At 38.4% G+C, this 22,372-nt stretch overlaps 1 protein-coding gene across 9 annotated transcripts in view; it reads right to left on the bottom strand.

Moving 5' to 3' along the window:
* Positions 1–22,372, bottom strand: part of RNGTT (RNA guanylyltransferase and 5'-phosphatase) — a 333,967-nt gene that overhangs the window by 277,054 nt on the left and 34,541 nt on the right. For all 9 annotated transcript variants that reach the window (XM_065543746.1, XM_045391222.2, XM_045391223.2 and 6 more), the window contains 2 exons: positions 3,109–3,184; positions 1,091–1,331 (listed from right to left, as the gene is read on the bottom strand). In XM_065543746.1, the coding sequence (XP_065399818.1) occupies positions 1,091–1,331; positions 3,109–3,184 (317 nt within the window). The remainder of the gene's footprint in view (positions 1–1,090; positions 1,332–3,108; positions 3,185–22,372) is intronic.

Genomic DNA, 22,372 nt, shown 5'->3' with positions numbered 1-22,372 from the left:
ATCAAAAAAAAAAAAAAAAAAAAATTGTTTTACAAACAAAAAAAATTTTTTAAGCCAAAAATAACTTATATGGTTTACATAAACTAACAAAGCATTTACTTCCTTGCCTGTGAACCATGCCTACTAATAAATGAATCATGGTGTATACCACTCAACCATAATATACCAGAAACCTTAATTAATAATTTCATTAACACAATTACCTCCATACTTTTCCTAACTTTTCCCTTTGGCCTATCTCATATACTTGTGTGTGTACAAGTACAACCAGTACTTTTCCTCTCGACAGTTCTTCTATCCTCCAATAAAAGAAGATAACCCCTCATATTTATGGTTAGCTCTTTTATTTCTAGAAGATTATTAAAGGTTGGCTAGAGAAGTGAGTCTTCTTGATTTAATTTTATGGAAAGCATGAAAGCATCACCCATGGAGGGGGATGCAGAATTCATATGTAAAGTTACTTTAACTGTGTGACAATTTTGTAAAGCATTAGCAAAAATATTCACTAGGTATTTAGTTGAAATCTCACAATACTTTGTAAAGAAATAGTAAGTTCTCAATCTAATATCTAAAAGTTATTTGGTTTCCCTAAGAAATAAAAGCAGGAGAAATTTACATAACTGCAATTTTTCTCTTTGAAAAAGACTCGTGGCTATTAAGAATCTTTAAAGGCCAAGCACAGTGGCTCATGCCAGTAATGCCAACACTTTGGGAGACCAAGGTAGGAGGATCACTGGAGTCCAGGAGTTCAAACCCAGACTGGGCAACAAAGTGAGACCCTTCTCTACAGAAAATGTAAAAATTAAAAATTAGCCAGTCATGTTGCCACATGTCTACAGTCCCAGCTACTCAGGAAAGTGAGGTGGGAAGATCACTTGAGCCCAGGAGGTCAAGGCTACCACTACACTCCAGCCTGGGCAACAGAGCAAGACCTTGTCTCAAAAAAAAAAAAAAAAAAAATTTTTTTTTTTGAAAGGGCTAGGATGAATCATCTGACCTAGCTAAAGAAACATGGCCAATATTCCATTTTTATAAATCTCGACAAGCTTGCACAAGAAATAAAACCTATTATAATATTTTTAAACATTACCAGTTTTAACCGTTCTTTTCTCCTTTTGCCAAAAGAAGCACTTGACCCGGGTTCTGATTCCTTCTTTCCATCCTCATCCTCATCTTCATCTTCATCATCCTCAAAACACCAGTCTGGCAATAGAGGTGGGGGTGGTGCTTCCTCTATGTCACCATACCGACGAAAAAGTTCCTTCAAATAATCACCCTTGTAGATTCCTGGTGGTCTGGCTTGGGCAAAAGTAGCAACTGCTGCTTCGATACTATGGGAAACAAACACCATGCAATTTCCTCGCTATCCTCCATTTATGCAGGCTTATCAAAATCTCACTTATTATTCAAGGCTACATATAAAGTATAATAGAAGTTTATAAAATGGACAAATCACAATCCTCACCCTCAAGTCATTCAATCTATTAAGGGACAAATTCGTTCTGAAAACGTTTTAATATAAGGTATTCTGAAAATTCTGAAATTCTAAAACTAAATTGCTGTGAGTATATAGTAGAGGCCTAGATAGGGTCTGTGAAGAATTTAAATAAAGTCTTGAAGGTTGAGGTCTGACTCTGCAGGGAAACCAGTCAAAAAAAACAACAATGTGAGCAAAATAAAAGCATATTGATTTTACAGGAACTTTCAACAGATCCAGGCATTAAGAGTCTAGATCATCAAAGAGAGGGTAAGCACAGGCTGAATCTGACACAGGAAACTGAGATAACTGTGGAGAGCATCTGAATGGTCAGAGCTAGAAAGTACATGCAGTACAGAACCACCACCAACGCATACTGCAAAATGCAAAAATCATATGTGTACTTCATCTGATTATATTCAAAAAAGGACCTACTATGTGAAAGCCTTTGTAAACATAAATAATGACGCTCCATCAGTCAACAAGAAGATTCAGTTAGTAATATATTCTCTTAAGAATATTAGGTACTAAAGTCATAATCTCTCAGGATCTAAAAACATACTTCAAAAATAACAGATGCTCAATAAACATTTGCTGGTTGACTTAAAAGGAGTAACACTCTCCCAAAAATAATTCCTTTTGTATGTCATTATAAACTTGTCCTAGTACTCAACAGCTATAAAAAAGCTATCAGTTGAGTATCCCTAATCCAAAATTAAATCCTAAATGTTCCTAAACCCAAAACCTTTTGAACATTGATGGGAAGCTCAAAGGAGATGCTTATTGGAGCATTTCTGATTTTGGATATTCAGATTAAGGATGTTCAACTGGTAAATATAATGCTAATATTCCAAAATGTGAAAAAAAATCCAAAACACATCTACTCAAAAGCATTTCAGATAAGGGATACACAACCTGTATTTAAAAGGTAAAAAACAACAATAGTAATTTCCAAAGCTGGATACAAATACAAAATATTGGAAGAATCTGTCTCTGATAATTCTATAAGAGGTGAAAAAAAATCTGAAAAAGTAAATACACAGTTTATGAAATTAATAAGCACTCAAAGTGTTTTGCTGGTTAATACAAAACAGCTGGCTGGATGTGGTGGCTCATGCCTGTAGTCCCAACATTTTGGGAGGCCAAGGGTAGAGGATCACTTGAGCCCAGGAATTCAAGACCAGCCTGGGTAACACATGGAGACCACCTCACTAGACAAAAAAAAAAAAAAAAGAAAAGAAAAAATTAGCCAGGCATAGGTGGCATATACTTGTGGTCCCAGCTACTTGAGAGGCTGAGGTAGGAGGATTGCTTGACCCCAAGAGGTGAAGGCTACAACGAGCCATGATCACACCACTACACTCCAGCCTGGATGACGGAAGAAACCTTGTCTCAAAAAAACAAAATAAAACATACATATACACACATACACACACACACACACACACACACACACAGACACCCCACCAAGTAATGATAGTATAAAGATTAACCATATATAAATGAAAAGCAGTTCAAATTACATTAATCATGAGTTCACCAAAAACTTAATAATACAAAATTCTGCAACTAAAATATCAATAAAAATTTTAATTACAAATATATCTTCCATTATAACAAGATACAGATACCTCCAATCCATTTTCTCCACCAAAAAGGCACATATGAGGAAACCAGTGCGATTGAAGCCATGAGTACAATGAACACCTAGGAAATAAAGTAGCTTTGGTTAAAATTAATAAGTCACTTAAGAGGCCACATTTACTTTAAAATTCCAACCTGCAACCAAAACATTTCAGCTAGTTTATAAAACAATTACATTTTTTAATTTTTTAACTTGAAACACCTCTTATAACTTGATAACTTGTCAGTTTAAATTGCTTAGAATCTAATTTATAGCTAGCTAGAAGTTTAAGTGCAATATATAAGTATATTGATTTAAAACTGTCTCTACTGTTTAACAAGTTCTACTGAAACTAGAAGTTTCCAAGCATTCCAAGCATTTTAAATAAGAAGGTATTTTCATCAAACACACAACTCAAAAGGACACATAAAACACATACACACAAGACCCTTCTGACCCTCAAGCTTTAAATTTCTCTAGTAGAAAAAAAAACGGTCCTCTTCATGATCAATGGCATATATTTGCAAAATAGTCAAACCCTATTTTCTAAAATCCAGAAACTAGACCAGAGCAAATAAACTAATAGAAATATAAATTCATATGGGGCCTGATACTAATTAACTATAATCAACAAAAGTGACTAGCTACAGAAAACAATTAATTGATAGATACATAGTACAATAAAAATAAAGTTACCTTGAAGCTCTCTAGAAACTAACTGTATTTTCAAGTTAGGTTATAATCTTTTGAAATAAATTTTTAGAAGAAAGAAACCAGCTGAGAAAGAAAATTTATTTTCTTAAACTCGTTTTCAGAACATATTCAAGATCATTTTAACTACTGATATGGTTCGGTTCTGTGTCCCCACCCAAATCTCATCTCAATTTGTAATCCCCACCATCCCCACGAGGCAGGGATCTGGTGGGAGGTGAGTGAATCATGGAGGTGGTTTCCCACATGCTGTTCTTGTGATAGTGAGTGAGTTCTCATGAGATCTGATGGTTTTGTAAGTGTTTGACAGTTCCTCCTTCACGCGCTCGCTCTCTCTTCTCACCACGTTAGACGTGCCTGCTTCCCCTTCCATCATGATTGTAAGTTTTCTGAGGCCTCCCCAGGCATGCAGAACTGTGAGACCATTAAATCTCTTTCCTTTATAAATTACCCAGTCTCAAGTAGTATCTTTATAGCAGTGTGAGAACAGGCTAATATAACTAGTTTGAAAACAGTAATTAAAACATGACAATATTGCTGACTCTCCTACAGTCTTCAAAATGAAGCTTTTCCTGTTATTTCTATTTAATTAAAGGATTTTCTGATATTTAAGCCGTATCTTTTTTTTTTTTTTAGAGACAGGATCTCACTCTGTCAACCAGGCTGGAGTTCAGTGGCATGATCGGTTTCCACAGCCTTGACCTCCTGGGCTCAAGTGATCCTCCCACCTCAACCTCCGGAGTGGCTGGAACTATAGGCTCACACCACTGTCCCCAGCTAATTTTTCTTTTATGGTAAAGACAGGGTCTCACTATGTTGCCCAGGCAGCTCTCAAATTTGGGATCAAGCAATCCTCTCACCTCAGCCTCCCAAAGTGCTGGGATTACAGGCGTGAGCCACAATGCCCAGCCTGTATCTTTCTAACATTACCTTCTACAAATTATTCTTCTCTGTATATATAGATCATACTGACAGAGTACAACTAAGATCAAATACAGAAATAAACTAGATAGATTTACAAAACTTATAGAAGAAAATATAGAAGTAAATCTTTGCAAGCTTAGAGTAGAAAAGATTTCTTAGATAAAACACAAAAAGCATGAAATGAAGAAAAACATTGATAAATCAGACTACTTCAAAATAGTAAGGGTTTGCTCTTTGAAATACATCATTAAGAAAATAAAAAGGAGTTCTGGGCAAGATGGCCAACTACCTACAGCTGAAAAACGCCTCTTCCATGAAAAGGAACCAAAGTATCAGGTAAGCCACCAAACTTTGAACCACCAAAAACTTGACAATAAAAATCCTGCAACTTTGAACAGATATTTTGAGAGAAAACACTGAAAGCCAATAAAGAGGCAATGCAGACAGTGTTTGAAGAGGGAGGAAGCGAGGCAGACTGCTTGGAGTAACTAGGCACCAGGACTGGCCCCCAGTTCCGGTCTGGACCTAAGGGAGGGCTGAGAGAAGGAACCCTGGGCACCACACTCCCACCGTGGTCCTCTGGGATCCTAGCTACAAGATTGTAGCCATGAGCCCCACAGACCACAGTGCAGCTGCAGCAAAACACCACCACAGGGCCCATCCTCCAAGGCTCTCCACCTTGTACTGAGTGGCTGTAGGTCCTGCTATCTGCTGGGCAAAGAGAGTAAGACTGACACTGCCATAGGACCGGAGTGTATCTGATCCACATGCCCCTTTACCTGCCAGCTCTTCCAAGACTGCCTGCCTGGCTGCTCCCGCAAGAGGGTGCCGACCGAACAGCCTCCACTTCCCTGCCTGAGTGTTCTGCTGGCAGCCTGGGAGCAATTTATCACTCCCAGCACAGACAGTCCCTGATCCCAAGGGGCCGGAGGACAAATGTGCAGGCCTGGTCCCAACTCCCCAGGACTCAGGCACACTGCCCAGGAGTATTGAGCTGAGATCTACAGCCTGAGCTTGGGCAGAAAAGGAGCCCTCACTCTCAGAACACAGAGAAGAGTGTGGCCTGGAAACTAGGTATCCCTCTCTTCAGAAGACCAGTCCAGGATAGGTGTGGCCTGACAGCCAGACAAGGTTTCTTCCCCAGGAAGCCCCATGGCCTGGAACATCTGAAATGGCTCAAAAAACTGGGCACGCAGGGTTTTTGAGACAAGCCTGGCCGGTCCAGTTGCGCCTGCTCCTGGGACAGACATCAGAGAGAGACCAGCCTGGTCGGGGGAGTGCAAGTTGTGAGGGCCACACAGCCATCTGCTGGGCTGCAAACCTCAGGCCATGGTCATTATACTGGCTACGCACACACAGTGCCACTTCCCTGCCTGAGGATCCACCACCCTTGCTTGACCCACTGCATTATCAGACTACCTGCAGACATACCCACAACCCACTCTGACTGACAAGCACAGGAGACTGGTAGGTCCCTAAGGAGTTTTAGGTCTCCTGGTAGCCTAACCCTTGGCTTGAATCATACCTAAGGGAGCAGGAAGAGAAGCCCACCAAAGCCCCACACAGAGCAAAGGAAACGTGGACAGTGCCAGTATTGAGGGGGATACCACCAAGGCTTAAGAACAGACTTGGAGAGAAAGTCATATCTTACCCCCTGCCTCCTCTCTCCAGAGCACTGCTGAGGATACAGTGAAATACAAAGAGGGCATGCGCAGCTGTGTAAGAGCCTATCTGCCCTTACATTTAAGCACCAACTGCAGCTTGAATTACACCACCAAACAAAAACACACTGCTTTAACATGCAAAGCCTGTGAAACCCTCACAGAAGCCTATCTACAACCCAGGACCCTTGGCCCTCTGAAAGTACCCAGAAATGAAGCCAACTGACTGTACACAATATACACCACCGTCAAACTCTCAAGGGACAAAAGAATATAAAAACAAAACCCCCCATTCAATCAACAGCAAATACAAAGAGAAAAAGAAGCACCAGTTCCCTCGGATGAGAAGAAATCACTGCAAGAACTCTGGCAATTCAAAAAGTGAGAGTGTTTTGTTATTTCCAAAGGATTGCATATACTCCCTAGCAATGGATCCCAACCAGAAGAAAATGTCTGAAATTACAGACACAGAATTCAGAATATGGATGGCACGGAAGCTCAACAAGACCCAAGAGAAGGTTGAAACCCAATCCAAAGAAGCTAGAAAAACAATCCAAGATTTGAAATAGAACATAGGTATACTAAGGAAGAACCAATCTGAAATTCAATTCACCACAGGAATTTCAAAATACAATTAAAAACCTTAACAATTGGCCTTATAAGAGATGATTAACAACAGACTAAACCAAGCAGAGGAAAGAATCTCAGAGCTTGAAGACCAATCCTTTGAAGCAACTGAGTCAGACAAAAATAAAGAAAAAGGATCTTCAACAAATGAACAAAGCCTCTGAGAAATAATGGGATTATATAAAGTGACCAAACCTACAACCCACTGGTATTCCTGAGAAGAGAGAATAAGCACCATGAAAAACATATTTGAGGAAATAATCCACAAAAATGTCTCCAAAGTTGCTAGACAGGTCAACATGCTAATATAAGAAATTCAGAAAACCCCTGTGAGGTACTATACAAAACTACCATCATCAAGGCACAGAGTCATCAGACTTTCCAAGGTCAATGCAAAAGAAAAAATCTTAAAGGCAACTAGAAAAAGAGTCTACAAAGGGAACCTCATCAGGCTAATAGCAGACTTCTCAGTAGAAATCTTACAAGCCAGAAAGAGACTAGGGACCTATATTTAGCATCCTAGGAGAAATTCAAGCCAAGAATTCCATATCCCACCAAATTAAGCTTCATAAACAAAGGAGAAATAAAATCTTTGTGGGACAAGCAATTGCTAAGGGAATTTGTTACCACTAGACTGGCCTTACAAGAGATACTTATGGGAGTTGTAAACATGGAAACAAAAACAGTATCTGCTACCACAAAAATACATGTAAGTACACAGCCCACAGACCCTGTAAAACAATTACACAATCAAGGCTACAAAGCAACCAGCCAACAGCACCACCACTGGAAAAAAATCTCACATATCATTAACCTTGAATGTAAGCAGTCTAAACACTCCACTTAAAAGACACAGGGTGGCAAATTGAATTAAAAAAAAAAAAGAAGAAGAACCAACTTTCTGCTATCTTCAAGAAACCAACTCATATGCCCAGCTTCAAAGTAAAGGAATGGAGAAAGATCTATCATGCAAATGAAAAACAAAAAAGAGCAGGGGTTGCTAGTCTTGTTTCAGATAAATAAACATTAAACCAACAGCAATAAAAAAGGACAAAGATCATTATATAATAATAAAAAGTTCAATTCAACAAGAAGACTTAACTATCCTAAATGTATATACACCCAATATTGTAGCATGCAGATTCATAAAACAAGAACTTCCAGATGGGTAATAAAGCAAGTCTCAATAAATTTTTTTTAAAAAAATCTAAATCATGCCAAGTATGTGCTTGAACCACAGTGAAATAAAAATTGAAATCAATACCAAGATAAACTCTCAAAACCACACAATTACATGGAAATGAAACAACTTCCTCCTGAATGACTTTTGGGCAAACAACGAAATTAAGGAAGAAAACAAAAAATTATTTGAAAACAAATGAAAGCAGAGGTAAAACATACCAAAATCTCTGATACGCAGCAAAATTAGTGTTAAGAGGAAAATTCACAGTACTAAATGCCTATATCAAGAAGATAGAAATGGCTGGAGGCAGTGGCTCATGTCTGTAATTCTTGCCCTCTGGGAGGCCAAGCAGATGGCTTGAGGTCTGGAGTTCGAAACCAGCCTGGGCAACATAGCAAGACCCCCGTCTCTACAAAAAAAAAATGCAAAAAAAAGAAAGAAAGTAAGTAATAAGCCACGTATAGTGGCACGTGCCTATAGTCCCAGCTACTGGGGGAGTGCTGAGGTGGGAGGATTGCTTGAACCCGGGAGGTCAAGGCTGCAGTGAGCCGAGATTGTGCCTCTGAACTCCATCCTGGGTGATAAAGTAAGACCCTATCTCAAAAAATAAAATAAAAAGAAGAAGAAGATAGAGATGCCTGGGCATGGGGGCTCATACTTGTAATCCCAGCATTTTGGGAGGCCAAGGCAGGAGGATCACCTGAGCCCAGGAGTTCAAGACCAGCGTGGGCAATAAAGCAAAACCCCAGCTCTACAAAAAAAAAAAAAAAAAAAAAAAAAAAAAATTGAAAATCAGCCAGGCGTGATGGCATGTACCTGTAATCCTAGCTACTCAGGCTAGGGCAGGAAGACAGTTTGAGCCCCGGAGCTTGAGGCTGCTGTGAGCTATGATCATGCTACTGACCTCTAGCCTGGCTGACAGGGTGAGATCCTGTCACCAAAAAGAAAAAGAAAAGAAAAGTCGATCTCAAACTATCTAATAGCACATCTAAAGGAACTAGAAAAACAAAAACAAACAAATCCCAAAATTAGCAGGAGAAAAGAAATAACTAAAATCAGAGCAGAGCAAAAAGAAATTGAGACCCAAAAAGCCATACAAAGAAAACTATATAGTGAAATGAAAAGTTGTTTCTTGGAAAGGATAAACAAGATTGACAGGCCATTAGCTGGATTAACAAAGAAAAAAACAGAAAGAAGATCCAAATAAGCAGAATCTGAAATGACAACAGTGACATTACAACCAACCCCACAGAAATACAAAAGATGCTCAGAGACTATTCTGAATACCTCTATGCACACAAACTAGAAAATCTAGAGAAAATGAATAAATTCCTGGAAACACACAACTTCACAACTGAAGAAGGAAGAAACTGAAACCCAAAACAAGCTAATAATGAACTCCGAAATTGAGCCAGTTATAAAAAACCTACCAACCCCAAAAAAGCCCTGGTCAGGCACAGTGGCTCAAACCTATAATCCCAACACTTTGGGAGGCTGAGGCAGGCAGATCACTGAGGCCAGGAATTCAAGACCAGCCAGGCCAACATGGCGAAACCCCGTCTCTACTAAAAGTACAAAAATTAGCCAGGCATGGTGGCACACACCTGTAATCCCAGCTAATCAGGAGGCTGAGGCATGAGAATTGCTGGAACACAGGAGACAGAGGTTGCAGTGAGCTAAGATTGCAGCACTGCACTCCAGCCTGGCCAATAGAGTGAAACTGTTTAAAAAAAAAAAAAAAAAAAAAAAAAAAAAGGCCCTAGACCAGATGGATTCCCAGCCCAATTCAACCAGACATACAAAGAGCTGGTACCAATCCTGCTGAAACGATCCCCAAAAATTGAAGAGAAGGGACCCCTTCCTAATTCATTCTACAAAACCAGCATATTGTGATGCCAAAATCTGGCAAAAACACAACAAAAAAATAATGCTATAGGTCAATATCCCGGATAAACAGACACAAAAATCCTCAAAAAAATACTAGCAAACCAAATCCAGCAACACATCAAAAAGTTAATTCACTGCTTCAAGCAAACTTTGTTCCTGGGTTGCAGTGTTGGTTCAATATATGCAAATCAATAAGTATGATTCAACACATAAACAGAATTCAAAACTAAAACCACATGATCATCTCAATAGATGCAAAACAAGCATTTGACAAAATCCAACATTCCTGCATGATAAAAATCCTAAACAAACTACACACTTAAGAACATACCTCAAAATAATAAGAGCCATCTATGCTAAACCCACAGCCAACATAATACTGAACAGACAAAAGCTGGAACCAATCCCTTAAGAAAACGAGCCTGACAAGGATGCCCACTCTCACCACTCCTATCCAGCATGGTACTAGAAGTCCTAGCAAGAGCAATCAGGCAAAAGAAAGAAATAAAAGGCATCCAAATAGGAAGAGAGGACATCAAATGTTCTCTATTTCAGTAAATTTTCAGAATACAAAATCAACATACAAAAGTCAATAGCATTTCTATAAACCAATGATGTTCAAGTTGAGAGCCAAATGAAGAACACGATTCCATTTACAATAGCCACACAAAAAAATAAAATACCTAGGAATATACCCAACCAAGGAGGTGAAAGATCTGTATAAGGAGAACTACAAAACACTGCTGAAAGAAATCACAGACAACACAAATAAAAAAAATTCCATGTTCATGGATTGAAAGAATCAATTGTTAAATGAAATGTCCAAATCATTGTTAAAATGTCCATATTGTCCAAAGCAATCTACAGATCCAACCCCATTCCTGTCAAATTACCAACAGCATTTTTCTTTCACAGAAGAAAAAAACTATTATAAAATATGGAACCAAAAAAAGAACCCAAATAGCCACAGCAATCCTAAGCAAAAAGGACAAAGATGAAGGCATCACATTACAAGCAATCGCAAACTGTACTAATAAGGCTACAGTAACCAAAAAGAGCATGATACACCTACAAAAACAGACACATAGACAAATGGAATAGAATAGAGAACCCAGAAATAAAGCCACATACCTACAACTAACCAATCTTCAACAAAGTCAACAAAAATAAGCAATGGGGAAAGGGCACCCCATTCGATAAACTGGGCTAGGAAAACTGGCTAATCATATGCAGAAGAATTAAACTGGACCCCTACTTATCACCGCATACAAAAAAAAAAAAGCTCAAGATGGGTTAAAGACTTAAATGTAAGACTGCAAACCACAAAAACCCTGGAAGAAAACCTAGGAAATATCCTCGTGGACAGCAGCCGAGGCAAAGAATTTATGTCTAAGTCCTCAAAAACAAAAATTGACAAGTGGGACATAAGTTAAAGAGCTTCTGCACAGCAAAATAAACTATCAACAGAGTAAACAGACAACCTAAGAATGGGAGAAAATATTCACAGACTGTGTATCTGAAAAAGGACTAATATCCAGAATCTATATAATTCAACAAGCAAAAAGCAAATAACCCCATTAAAAAGTGGGAAAAGGACATAAACAGACAGTTATCAAAAGAAGACATACAAGTGGCCAACAAAAATGAAAAAATGCTCACCATCACTTACCATGGACATGCAAATAAAAACCACAGTGAGATACCATCTCACACCAGTCAGAATGATTATTACTAAAAAGTCAAAGAATAACAGATGCTGGAGAGGCTGCAGAGAAAAGGGAATGTTTATACACTGTTGGGGTGAATGTAAGTTAGTTTAGTCACTGTGGAAAGTAATTGGGAGATTTTGCAAAGAACTAAAAACAGAACTACCATTTGACCCACAATCCCATTATTGGAAATATACCCAAAGGAAAATTCTACCAAAAAGATACCCGCACTTCTATGCTTACCACAGCACTATCTACAATAGCAAAGACATGGAATTAACCTAGGTGTCCATCAATGGTGGACTGGGTAAACAAAATGTAGTACACATATACCATGGAATACTATGCAGCCATAAAAAAGAATGAAATCACATCCCTCACAGTAACATGGATGCAGCTGGAGGCCATTATCCCAAGTGAATTAATGCAGAAACAGAAAACCACATATCACATGTTCTCACTTATAAGCTGGAGCTAAACTTTGGGTACACACAGACATAAAGACAGAACAACAGACACTGGGAACTCCAACAGGAGGAAGACAGGAATAACGGCAAGGGCTGAAAAACTCCATATTGGGTACTATGTTCACTATCTGGGTAATAAAACCAACAGACGCCCAAACTGCTGCCTCTCACAATATACCCTTATAACATGTCTGTGCCAGTGAGTCTTTTAGGTTTGGACCTTGACCGAGAGAATTTCCAGTCAGTCTCTCGTCTCTTGTCTCTCGTCTCCGGACGGAAGTTCCAGATGATCCAATGGGTCGGGTCTTAAACTGCTCATGTTACCCACTGAATCTAAAATTTAAATTTAAATAAAGAAACCAAAAGGCCAGCCACAGAAAATATTTGCAACACATATATCTGGCAAAGGACTTACATCTGGAATATATAAAGAACTATTTTGTCAGGCAATATTTGCTGATACAAAAAAAAATTTTTTTTAAAAAGAACTGTTACAGTTCAATAAGATAACTCAATTTTTTTTAAACCTGGGCAAAAGATCTGAACTTTATAAAATATGTAAGACCACAAAGCACATAAGTTGCTTAACATCATCAATTGTCAGGAAAATGCAAGTTAAAACTACAACGAGATCCTAGTATACATTCATTCAAATAGCTAAAATTGAAAAGAGTGACCCCCTATCAAGTGTTCCTGAGGATGCAGAGGAACTGGAACCCTCATACTGTGGTTTTACCAGTATCTACATCTATCAAACCTCAGACTCTTCCAGGCTGGTGGCTCACACCTGTGATACCAGCACTTCGGGAAGCCAAGCCGGGTAAATAACTTGAGCCCAGAAGTTCAGGACCAGCCTGGGCAACACGGTGAAACCTGTCTCTAGAAAAAATACAAAAATTTGCCATGCATGGTGGTGTGTGCCTGTAGTCCCAGCTACTCAGGAGGCTGAGAGGGGAGGATGGCTTGAGTCCAGGAGGTGGAGGGTGCAGTGAGCCACCATGGCATCACTACAATCCTGCCTGGGTGAGAGTGAGACACTGTCTCAAAAATAAAAAAAAAATCATCAGATTGTACAATGTAAATGAATCCTGTTTTATATAAAATTATACCTCAATATGTTGATTTTTTTAGCTAGATGTTAAAGTGAGATGCTGGTATAAGTCTACAGTTTGTATTAATAACATTATCCAAATGTTTGTGTTCATCAACATGGCCTTGTTCTCAGCAATGAACTTTATCAAAAATCCAGGTTATACATTTGATACATTTAAAAATATATGCCAAAAAAATCACTTTAATCTCATTTGTTTATTATGGTAGGAGTTCTTTCCAAAAAAAGCTTTTGCTATGTGGAGGCCAAAGCAACTCCATCTTGGATGCTAATCTGCCCATGTTGACTTCTGATTAACCCCAGTTCTGGGAAGGCCTCTAAGATTTCTAGTTTATCTTCTGTTCTTTGTGTAACAGCATGTCCCAACTATAAATCCTGCCCATGGGTAAAAACAACCTTAATGTGATTGTACTTACTTGTTCTACTTATCCCTTCTCAATCACCTGTTTCCTAAGGTATATAAGCCCTGGCTCTTGGGAGTAATGTTGGGGATCCACCATCTTATCTCACTGCCACCTGAGATGCAGGCTTGGTTTCTTCTTAAGTCCCTATTAAATATCTCTTTCTAAGAAATCGGATTTGTCAGCCTCTTTCTTTGGTTTCTTTGCTTCCTTGGACTTTGGGGATAGGTTTGCATAGGCCTGCCCACCACAAAACATGTTACTCTTAAAAATTTTTTGAAAACTATCAATTGAGCCAAATCACCAATTTCTACATTCCTGGTATAATAAAATGACCATTAATATTTAGAATAAAAACCTTAGTCATTGACCAACCCTCAATAAACAAGGATATTTATACAATGGAACTGCAGACAGTAGGAACAATCTGTGCAAATGTAAATATATTCATCAAAAAAGCACATATGGCAAACTATAAATAAATTAGAATGGCTGGAATATGAGGTGTGGTAAGAAATGCTAAATGCAGTTGCAGAGAATGAAAGGGTCAAAATCCTGAAAAAACTTGTGAAACATACTAAAGAGTATAAAGGCAATGGAGATATAGTGAAGAATTTTAAGCATGGCAATAAAATTACCAGAGTTTAGAAAAACTACTGCTGATTGCAGCTGATTACAGCTGTATTACAGCTCTGGCCTGTAATCCCAGCACTTTGGGAGGCTGAGGCTGGTGGATCACTTGAGGCCAGGAGTTCAAAACCAGCCTGGCCAACATGGAGAAACCCCATCTCCACTAAAAATACAAAAATCAACTGGAGTTGGTGTCAGTGGCCTGTTATCCCAGCTACTCAGGAGGCTGAGGCAGGAAAATCACGTGAGCCCAGGAGGCAGAGGCTGCAGTGAGCTGAGATCATGCCACTGCACTCTAGCCTGGGCGACAGAGTGAGACATCATCTCAAAAAAAGACTGAGAATGAACCATGATGGGCTTCAAAGAACAAAAGCACAGGGTCATGTACGCCAAGTAAGGGAACTTTTCTAAGATATGAGTGTTTAAATGTCACATAATGATTAGAATGGAAAATCACTATTTGATTAAGAGTGCTAGCCAGGTGCAGTGGCTCACGCCTGTAATCCCTGCCACTTTAGGAGGCGGAGGCGGGAATATCACTTGAGGTCAGGAGTTCAAGACCAGCCTGGACAATAGAGTATGACCCTATCTCTACAAAAAATAAAATTTTTAAAATAGCCAGGCATGGTGGCAAGTGCCTGTAGTCCCAGCTACTCAGGAAGTTGAGGTGGGAGGATTCCTTGAGACCAGGAGGTTGAGGATACAGTGAGCTATGATTACACCACTGCACTCTAGCCCAGATGACTGAGTGAGACACAGTCTTAAAAAGCACACAAACAAAAAACAGTGCTGAGGGAGGACTCCAGACTGCAATAAAGTCGATAGGAATAAATGGATTTAAGTATAGATTCTTTTAAAAAGTCGGCTGAGAAAGGAAGAGGGAATGCAAAACAGAAGTGTATGGGGTTTTTTTTTTTAGCGGGTATAAAACGGCATAGTATTTGTATATGACCTACGAACATCCTGCCCTTTTCTTTAAATCACCTCTAGGTATTACTTATAATACCTAATACAATGTAAGCACTATGTGAACAGTTACTATTATTTAACAAGTTTAGGTATGTTTACAGGCTCAGGACAAGAACCTAGTTAAACCACAAAGCTTGGCAATAATAGAAACAATATAAGTGAAATGAAGTTTCTGAAGGAAGAAGATAAAAAATAAAGAGATCAGTCTTGAACTGAAAGATATCACTTAGAAATAAATAGCTATGACCAAGAAAATCTATAAATTCCATTATCTCCATTACTTTGTAAGAAAAAGTGCTTCAAAAAAGCCACACAAAGATGTGCGCTGCAAATGCATTTTTGTATTCATGTGTCTTAATCCAACATTTAAATTTCCTTACTATCTTCTATTTCAGACCAATTCAAGCAACAAATATTTCAACTTTTGATGTTTCTCACCTAAGCTACTGTTTTTGTATCCAATTTTTACTCTTGCAAGATTAAATATTTTTATGAATGGGAAATGTAAGAATAATTGTCAATTAGCTAATATGCCATGTGAAGTCATGTAATTTAGGAAAGTACCATTTTCCTTTTACTATTCTTTATATGCAAATACACAGTCTTAGTCTAACGGTTCAGTTATACATTAAAACATTTACAGATAGGGTTATAAAGTTACAAAACCATCATAATAAACCTCTATAGAAAAATGTGGGAGATTACATATTTGATATTAAAAATCCATTAATTAGGTATACTACAAGCTTAGATATGTCTTCAGTATTTTTTTAAAGCAATTTTCAGTTTTCTTCATCATGAGAACGGGTCCATCTAGTGGTAAGTAAGCCTCAGTTTTTAACTAAATATTAGCTCACAATTAACTATTTCAAGGCAACTTCTATTCAAATTTTTCTAGGCACGCTAATATAATGAAATAAATGTATATGGCATTGACAATCAAACTAGGAAAAGAAACTCCCCAACAAATGGACAGAGAGATCAGCTATAGCTATACATGCTAGGGGCAGTGTATAAAGGGCTGGTGACAATGTATCTTTTTAAATAAAGCCTGGTCTCAACATATACTATTTTGGGGGGGGGGACAGACAGGGTCTCTCTATGTTGCCAAGGCTGGTCTTGAACTCCTGGGCTCAAGAGATCCTTGGTCTTGGTCTTCTAGGATTGCAGGCATGAGATACCACACCTGGCCCACAATTTTATTTCTATCTCACTAGCTAGATAAATTTTTTAATGCTAAAAATCCTAATTATCTGATCAGTCTAATTAGGTCAGTAGTTATTTTATTTTGTTTTTTTGTTGTTGTTTTTTTTTGAGATGGAGTTTTGTTCTTGTTGCCCAGTGCAATGGAGCAATCTTGGCTCACTACAACCTCTACCTCAGCCTCCTGAGTAGCTGGGATTACAGGCATGCGCCACCACGCCCGTTTAATTTTGTATTTTTAGTAGAGACAGGATTTCACCACGTTGGTCAGGCTGGTCTCGAACTCTGACCTCAGGTGATCCACCCACCTCGGCTTCCCAAAGTGCTGGGATTACAGGCGTGAGCCACTGCACCCAGGGTTCAGTAGTTCTTAACTGAGGAAGATTTTGCCCCCCAGGGGACATTTTGCAATGTCCAGAGACAATTTTAATTGCCACAATTTGTGGGATGAAGTTGAAGTCCAGCCTGAACAACACAGCAAGACCTGGTCTCTAAAAACTTATTTAATATAATAATAATAAAGGCAAAAAAATTTAATACATTTGTTCCTCAGACTCCTCAGAGGATTGGTTCTAGAACCCCCGCTGAGATACCAAAATCCTCTGATGCTCAATGCTCAAGTGCCTTGTATAAAACGGCATAGTATTTGTATATGACCTATGAACATCCTGCCATTTTCTTTAAATCACCTCTAGGTATTACTTATGATACCAAATACAATGTAAGCGCTATGTGAACAGTTAGTATATTATATTTTTTGTTTTGAAAAAAGCAGGTTATTTATATGGTACAGTATGCAGCTATTATTTAACAGAACAATATTATGGGATATACATGAAATATATTAAGGGTGTGTGTGTATATATTCACATACTTACATGAATATATGTAACAGTCACACATATATACTCATATACTGAGGTATATGACTTGAACCTACACAGCTTAAGGTAATACTGAGGCCTTTATCTGAATAATTAAAAACAACTCACAAAAGTGTTTTCTCATTTGAGAGAAGCCATTATAGGGGTAAACGCTAAATATGCTTAATGAATTCAAAGGAGGGCAGTCAAGCAATTTTAATCTCTGGCATTAGAGGTCATGATTTTAGAAGGATTCATACTCCAGGTTTAGGAAAACAAATTCATCCTTGTTATAAATTGTGCAGGTGTATTCTTAGAAGAACTGATAAGAAAAAAATCTAATTGTTTTGAGTGTTTACAGGTTATAAAATTTATAGAACCTAGTGATATATATGTAGCTTGTTTTATATTCCCAGCAGTGATTCTGTTCATGTGGATTGAAGTGGAAACATTTGCTTTGGGCCTGCCAAATTTTGGAGCACAGGATGTATTGCCAGTTATTTCTTATAATATTACTGTAGAGACAATAACAGGAACTGGTCTCAGAACTGATTGCTGATAACACCTTTTTAAATAAAAAGCATTAAAGAATCAAGCTTAAATAGTCTTAGGATCTGAAAAGATTGTCCTGCTTTTATAGCACTTTCATTTATTTTTAGTTTCAGAGAAGGGATTTTTATCAACCTTGCACAAACTCTTGCTGATCAATATTTGTGACCACAAATAGTAAACATTTGTGTTGTGGTAAAAGTTAGACTCAGGTTTCTTTTCAAAGCTGTCTTGGTTTTAAAAAAAATCCCAGCCTGGGTGACATAGTGACACCTGGTCTTTAAAAAAAAAGTAACTTTTAAATTAGCTAATATAATTGTTAATTTATCAGTTACAGTTGACAATTGATTCAGTTATCAGTTGATAATTTGTGAAGCTGTGGGCTAATGCTGTAGGCTTGGTGGAAATACAAAGTTCTTGAAACACACAGAAGCTTGAAACCTTTTCTAATCCTTAGCAGTAACAGCTTCATAGTCCCTTATCTGAAACCCTTAGAACCAGATGTTTTCGATTTTTACCATATTGTTAGCTTTTCTGGGGCAGTACTCTCAAATTATTTTTATTATGGAAATTTGCAGACATAGCCAAAGTAGTGAGAATAGAAAAATGAAACCCTATGTATCCATCATCCAGCTTTGGTAACTGTCATTTTGCTGATTTTTTTTCATCCTCCACCCTTAATAATATTTTTGGATTACAATTGGCCTTCCTATATCTGTATTAAAAATATTTGGGAAAAAGCTCAGTAAAAAAAAATTAAAAAGTAAAAAATAATACAAATTTAAAAATACAGCATGGTAACTTCACATAGCACTTACACTGTATTAGGTATTATAAGTTAATACCTAGAGGTGATTTAAAGAAAAGGGCAGGATGTTCATAGGTCATATGCAAATACTATGCCATTTTATACAAGGCACTTGAGCACTGAGCATTAGAGGATTTTGGTATCTGAGGGGGATCCTAGAACCAAACCCCCCGAGGAATCTGAGGAACAACTGTATTAATTTTTTTTTGCCTTTATTATGATTATATTAAAAAGCTTTTTAGAGATAAGGTCTCGCTATGTTGTCCAGGCTGGACTTCAACACCTAGGCTCAAGCAATCTTTCCACCTTAGCTCCCAAGTAGCTGGGACTACAGGCATGTGCCACTGGGCCCAGCTCTTATTTAACTGATACACAATAACTGTACATATTTGTGGGGTACAGTGTGATATTTCAATACATGTCTACAATGTATAATGATCAAATCAGGATAATTAGCATTTTCATGACCTTTAACTGTATTTTAGAGCAAATCACAGATATGTCACTAAAAATGTTTTAGGATACATCTGTAATAAGGACTCAGGGTTTCATATGATTACCATGCAATAATTACACCAAAAGAAGAGTTACAAATTCCTTAATGTCATCTAGAACCTAGTTTCTTTTCAGATTTCCTCGAGTACCTTTAAAAAAAAATTTTTTTTTTCTTTTTTTGAGACAGAGTCTCACTCTGTCGCCCAGGCTGGAGTGCAGTGGCGCAATCTCGGCTCACTGCAAGCTCCACCTCCCGGGTTCATGCTATTCTCCTGCCTCAGCCCTCTGAGTATCTGGGACTACAGGCACCCGCCACCACGCCTGGCTAATTTTTCGTATTTTTTTAGTAGAGATGGGGTTTCACCGTGTTAGTCAGGATGGTCTCAATCTCCTGACCTCGTGATCCACCCTCCTTGGCCTCCCAAAGTGTTGGGATAAAGTTAGTTTTTCAAACCAGGATCCAACAATATCCACAAATTGCATTTTTTTGTTATGTCTCTCAAGTGTCCCTGATTCCCTCTTTTTTTAAATGCCATCAATATGATGGAAAAACCTAGCCGCTGTTCTGTGAAATGTTCCACATTCTGGATTTATCTGATTGCATCCTCATGGTATCAATTAGCTTGTTCTCTTATCTCCTGCATGTCTTGTAAATTGATAGTGAAATCCAGAGACATAATTAGATTCACTTTTAAGACTTTAGGTAAGAATATTTTACAGACGGTACTGTGTATTTTCTTTCATAACACATCCAGCAGCACATAATGTTTGGTTGTCCCACTTTTAGTGGTACTAAGATGAGTAAGTGGGTTCAAGTGGTGGTTGCTCATTTTGTCTTCTACTTAATGATTTTACTGACTATTGAGGATTGTTGTTTCTAGGTTGTTTTTTTGCTACCAAGGAAGTTGTGATGAAATTCTTTCACATAACTCTTTATGTCCATCTCTGACTACTTCTGTAAAATAAGTTCATAGTCTTGATGAGTCAAGAGAAACACTTTTAAGGATCTTGAGAAATACCATGATGTTCTCTCTCCACAGAGCCCTCTGCAGAGACTCTATCAATTAACACTCTAAAAATGTATGAATTCACCCATTTTATCCAATCCTTGACACTAACAGATATTATAATTTTTTTTTGCCAAGAAGGAAAAGTTTATTGAGTCAGCCACAGAGGAACAGAGAAACAGATGCAGGGAGGTTCTCTGTGCAGCAGGGTATGCAACAAATATTTACCTGACAAAGAGAACAAAACCCAAAGGTTTTGTCTGTGTAGAAACAGACACTAACACGAGGCTACTTTTCCCACCTAATGTCCTCACTCTTCCTTATGATCCCTTTTCCTCATAAAACGTAACATTATGTGTTTAGCAAACACATCGTTGCTAAATCAGCAGGAGCTATTATAGCGCTCCAACTTAATAAGTTGATTTTTTTAAAAAGTTGCCCTGTGGCCAGTTCACAATTAAACTAAATAGTTTTGTTCCAAGATTCCTTTCTCTGGCAACAAGGCATTTCCAACAAACAGGTCATTCTGTCACCAGGAGCTGGTCTCAGTCCATGGCACAGAGCGACGTGCCCCTGGCAGCCCCAGGGAGGGGAAGGGGAAGCCACTGGGAGGGGTACTCAGTTATCCGGGAGGCCCTGAGGAGGCGTGGCCAAGGGCCACCTGAATGCTGTGGGGCTCCACCCAGGATAGTGATGGCTGGTTGGCTTCGCATGAGGAAGTGACAAGAACTTTAGGCTGGGCCCCCAACATGCCATGTGCAAGGGCCTTGTTCAATCCGGAACTGAACTGACACCACTCCCAGCTGGTGCAGGGCAAAGTCCCCCAGGAGCTCTCAGAAATATAATTTTTTTAATCTTTGCCAATTTGATGTGGAGTGCAGCTAACAGCATGTATTTTAATTTGTATCTCATTAGCAAGTGAGAACAATTTTTTCATGTTTCTTGGTTTCTTGTATTTCATATTCTGTAAATTGCTCTTTCATTGTTTTCCATAATTTTCTATTAAGGAATGCCTCTTTCACCTACTGGTATATAAGATATCTTCATAAATAAGATTATTACTTTTTTATGTCACATATGCTTCAGATATTTTTCCAAATTTGTCAAAATCTTTTTTCAAGACAGAATTTTTGCTATGTTGCCCAGACCAGTCTCAAACTCCTGGGCTCAAGCAATCCTCCTGCCTCAGCCTCTCAAGTAGCTGGGATTACAGGTATGTGCCACCAAGCCAGACCCCAATTTGTCCAACATCTTTTTGCCTTCCTTCTGTTGTGTCTTTTGTTGTTGTTTTATGTTTTGTTTTTTTCTTTGCCCTCAAACATTTTCCTCTCCAATTTTTTTTTTAAGAGACAGAGTCTCACTATATTGCCCAAGCTGGAGTGCAGGTGTGATCATACCTCACTACAGCCTCAAACTCCTGGGTTCAAGCAGTCCTCCCACCTCAGCCTCTTAAGGGACTACAGGAGTACACTGCTGCACTTAGCTAATGTTTTTATTTACAGAGACAGGTTCTCACTTTGTTATCCAGGATGGTCTCAAACCCCTGGCTTCCAGTGATCCTCCCATCTTGGCCTCCCAAAGTGCTGAGATAACAAGAGTGAGCCACTACACCCACCTGTTGTTTTTGTTTTTTTTTTTTTTTTTAACACGAAAATGTTTCACTTTTATGTGAAACTAGAAACCAGCATAGCAACTAATTACAGATTTCAATGTTAAAGCCAGAAACTGGATTAAAAACCTGGCTTATCCATGTTAGTATAGCAGTGACAAGAAAAAAAAAAGAAAAAACCTGGCTCAACTACTTATTAGATGCATGACCATGGGCAAAGTACTTAACTTCTCTGAGACTCAGTTTCCTTATCTGTAGTTTCCCAAGTCCATTGAGCAAATAATAAGCATTTATTAATACTAGCTTATTAATAAACAAGGGTTCACGCCTGTAATCCCAGCATTTTGGGAGGCCAACGTGGGTAGATCACTTGAACCCAGGAGTTCAAGTCCAACCTGGGCAACATGGTGAAACTGTGTCTCTACAAAAAATACAAAAATTAGCAGGGTGTGATGGT

Source organism: Macaca fascicularis, chromosome 4 (genome assembly GCF_037993035.2).
Source record: "Macaca fascicularis isolate 582-1 chromosome 4, T2T-MFA8v1.1".
In the NCBI taxonomy this organism is placed as follows: domain Eukaryota; kingdom Metazoa; phylum Chordata; class Mammalia; order Primates; family Cercopithecidae; genus Macaca; species Macaca fascicularis.
The sequence above is the reverse complement of the archived record's forward strand: the minus strand, read 5'-3'. Positions and strand labels throughout refer to the sequence as shown.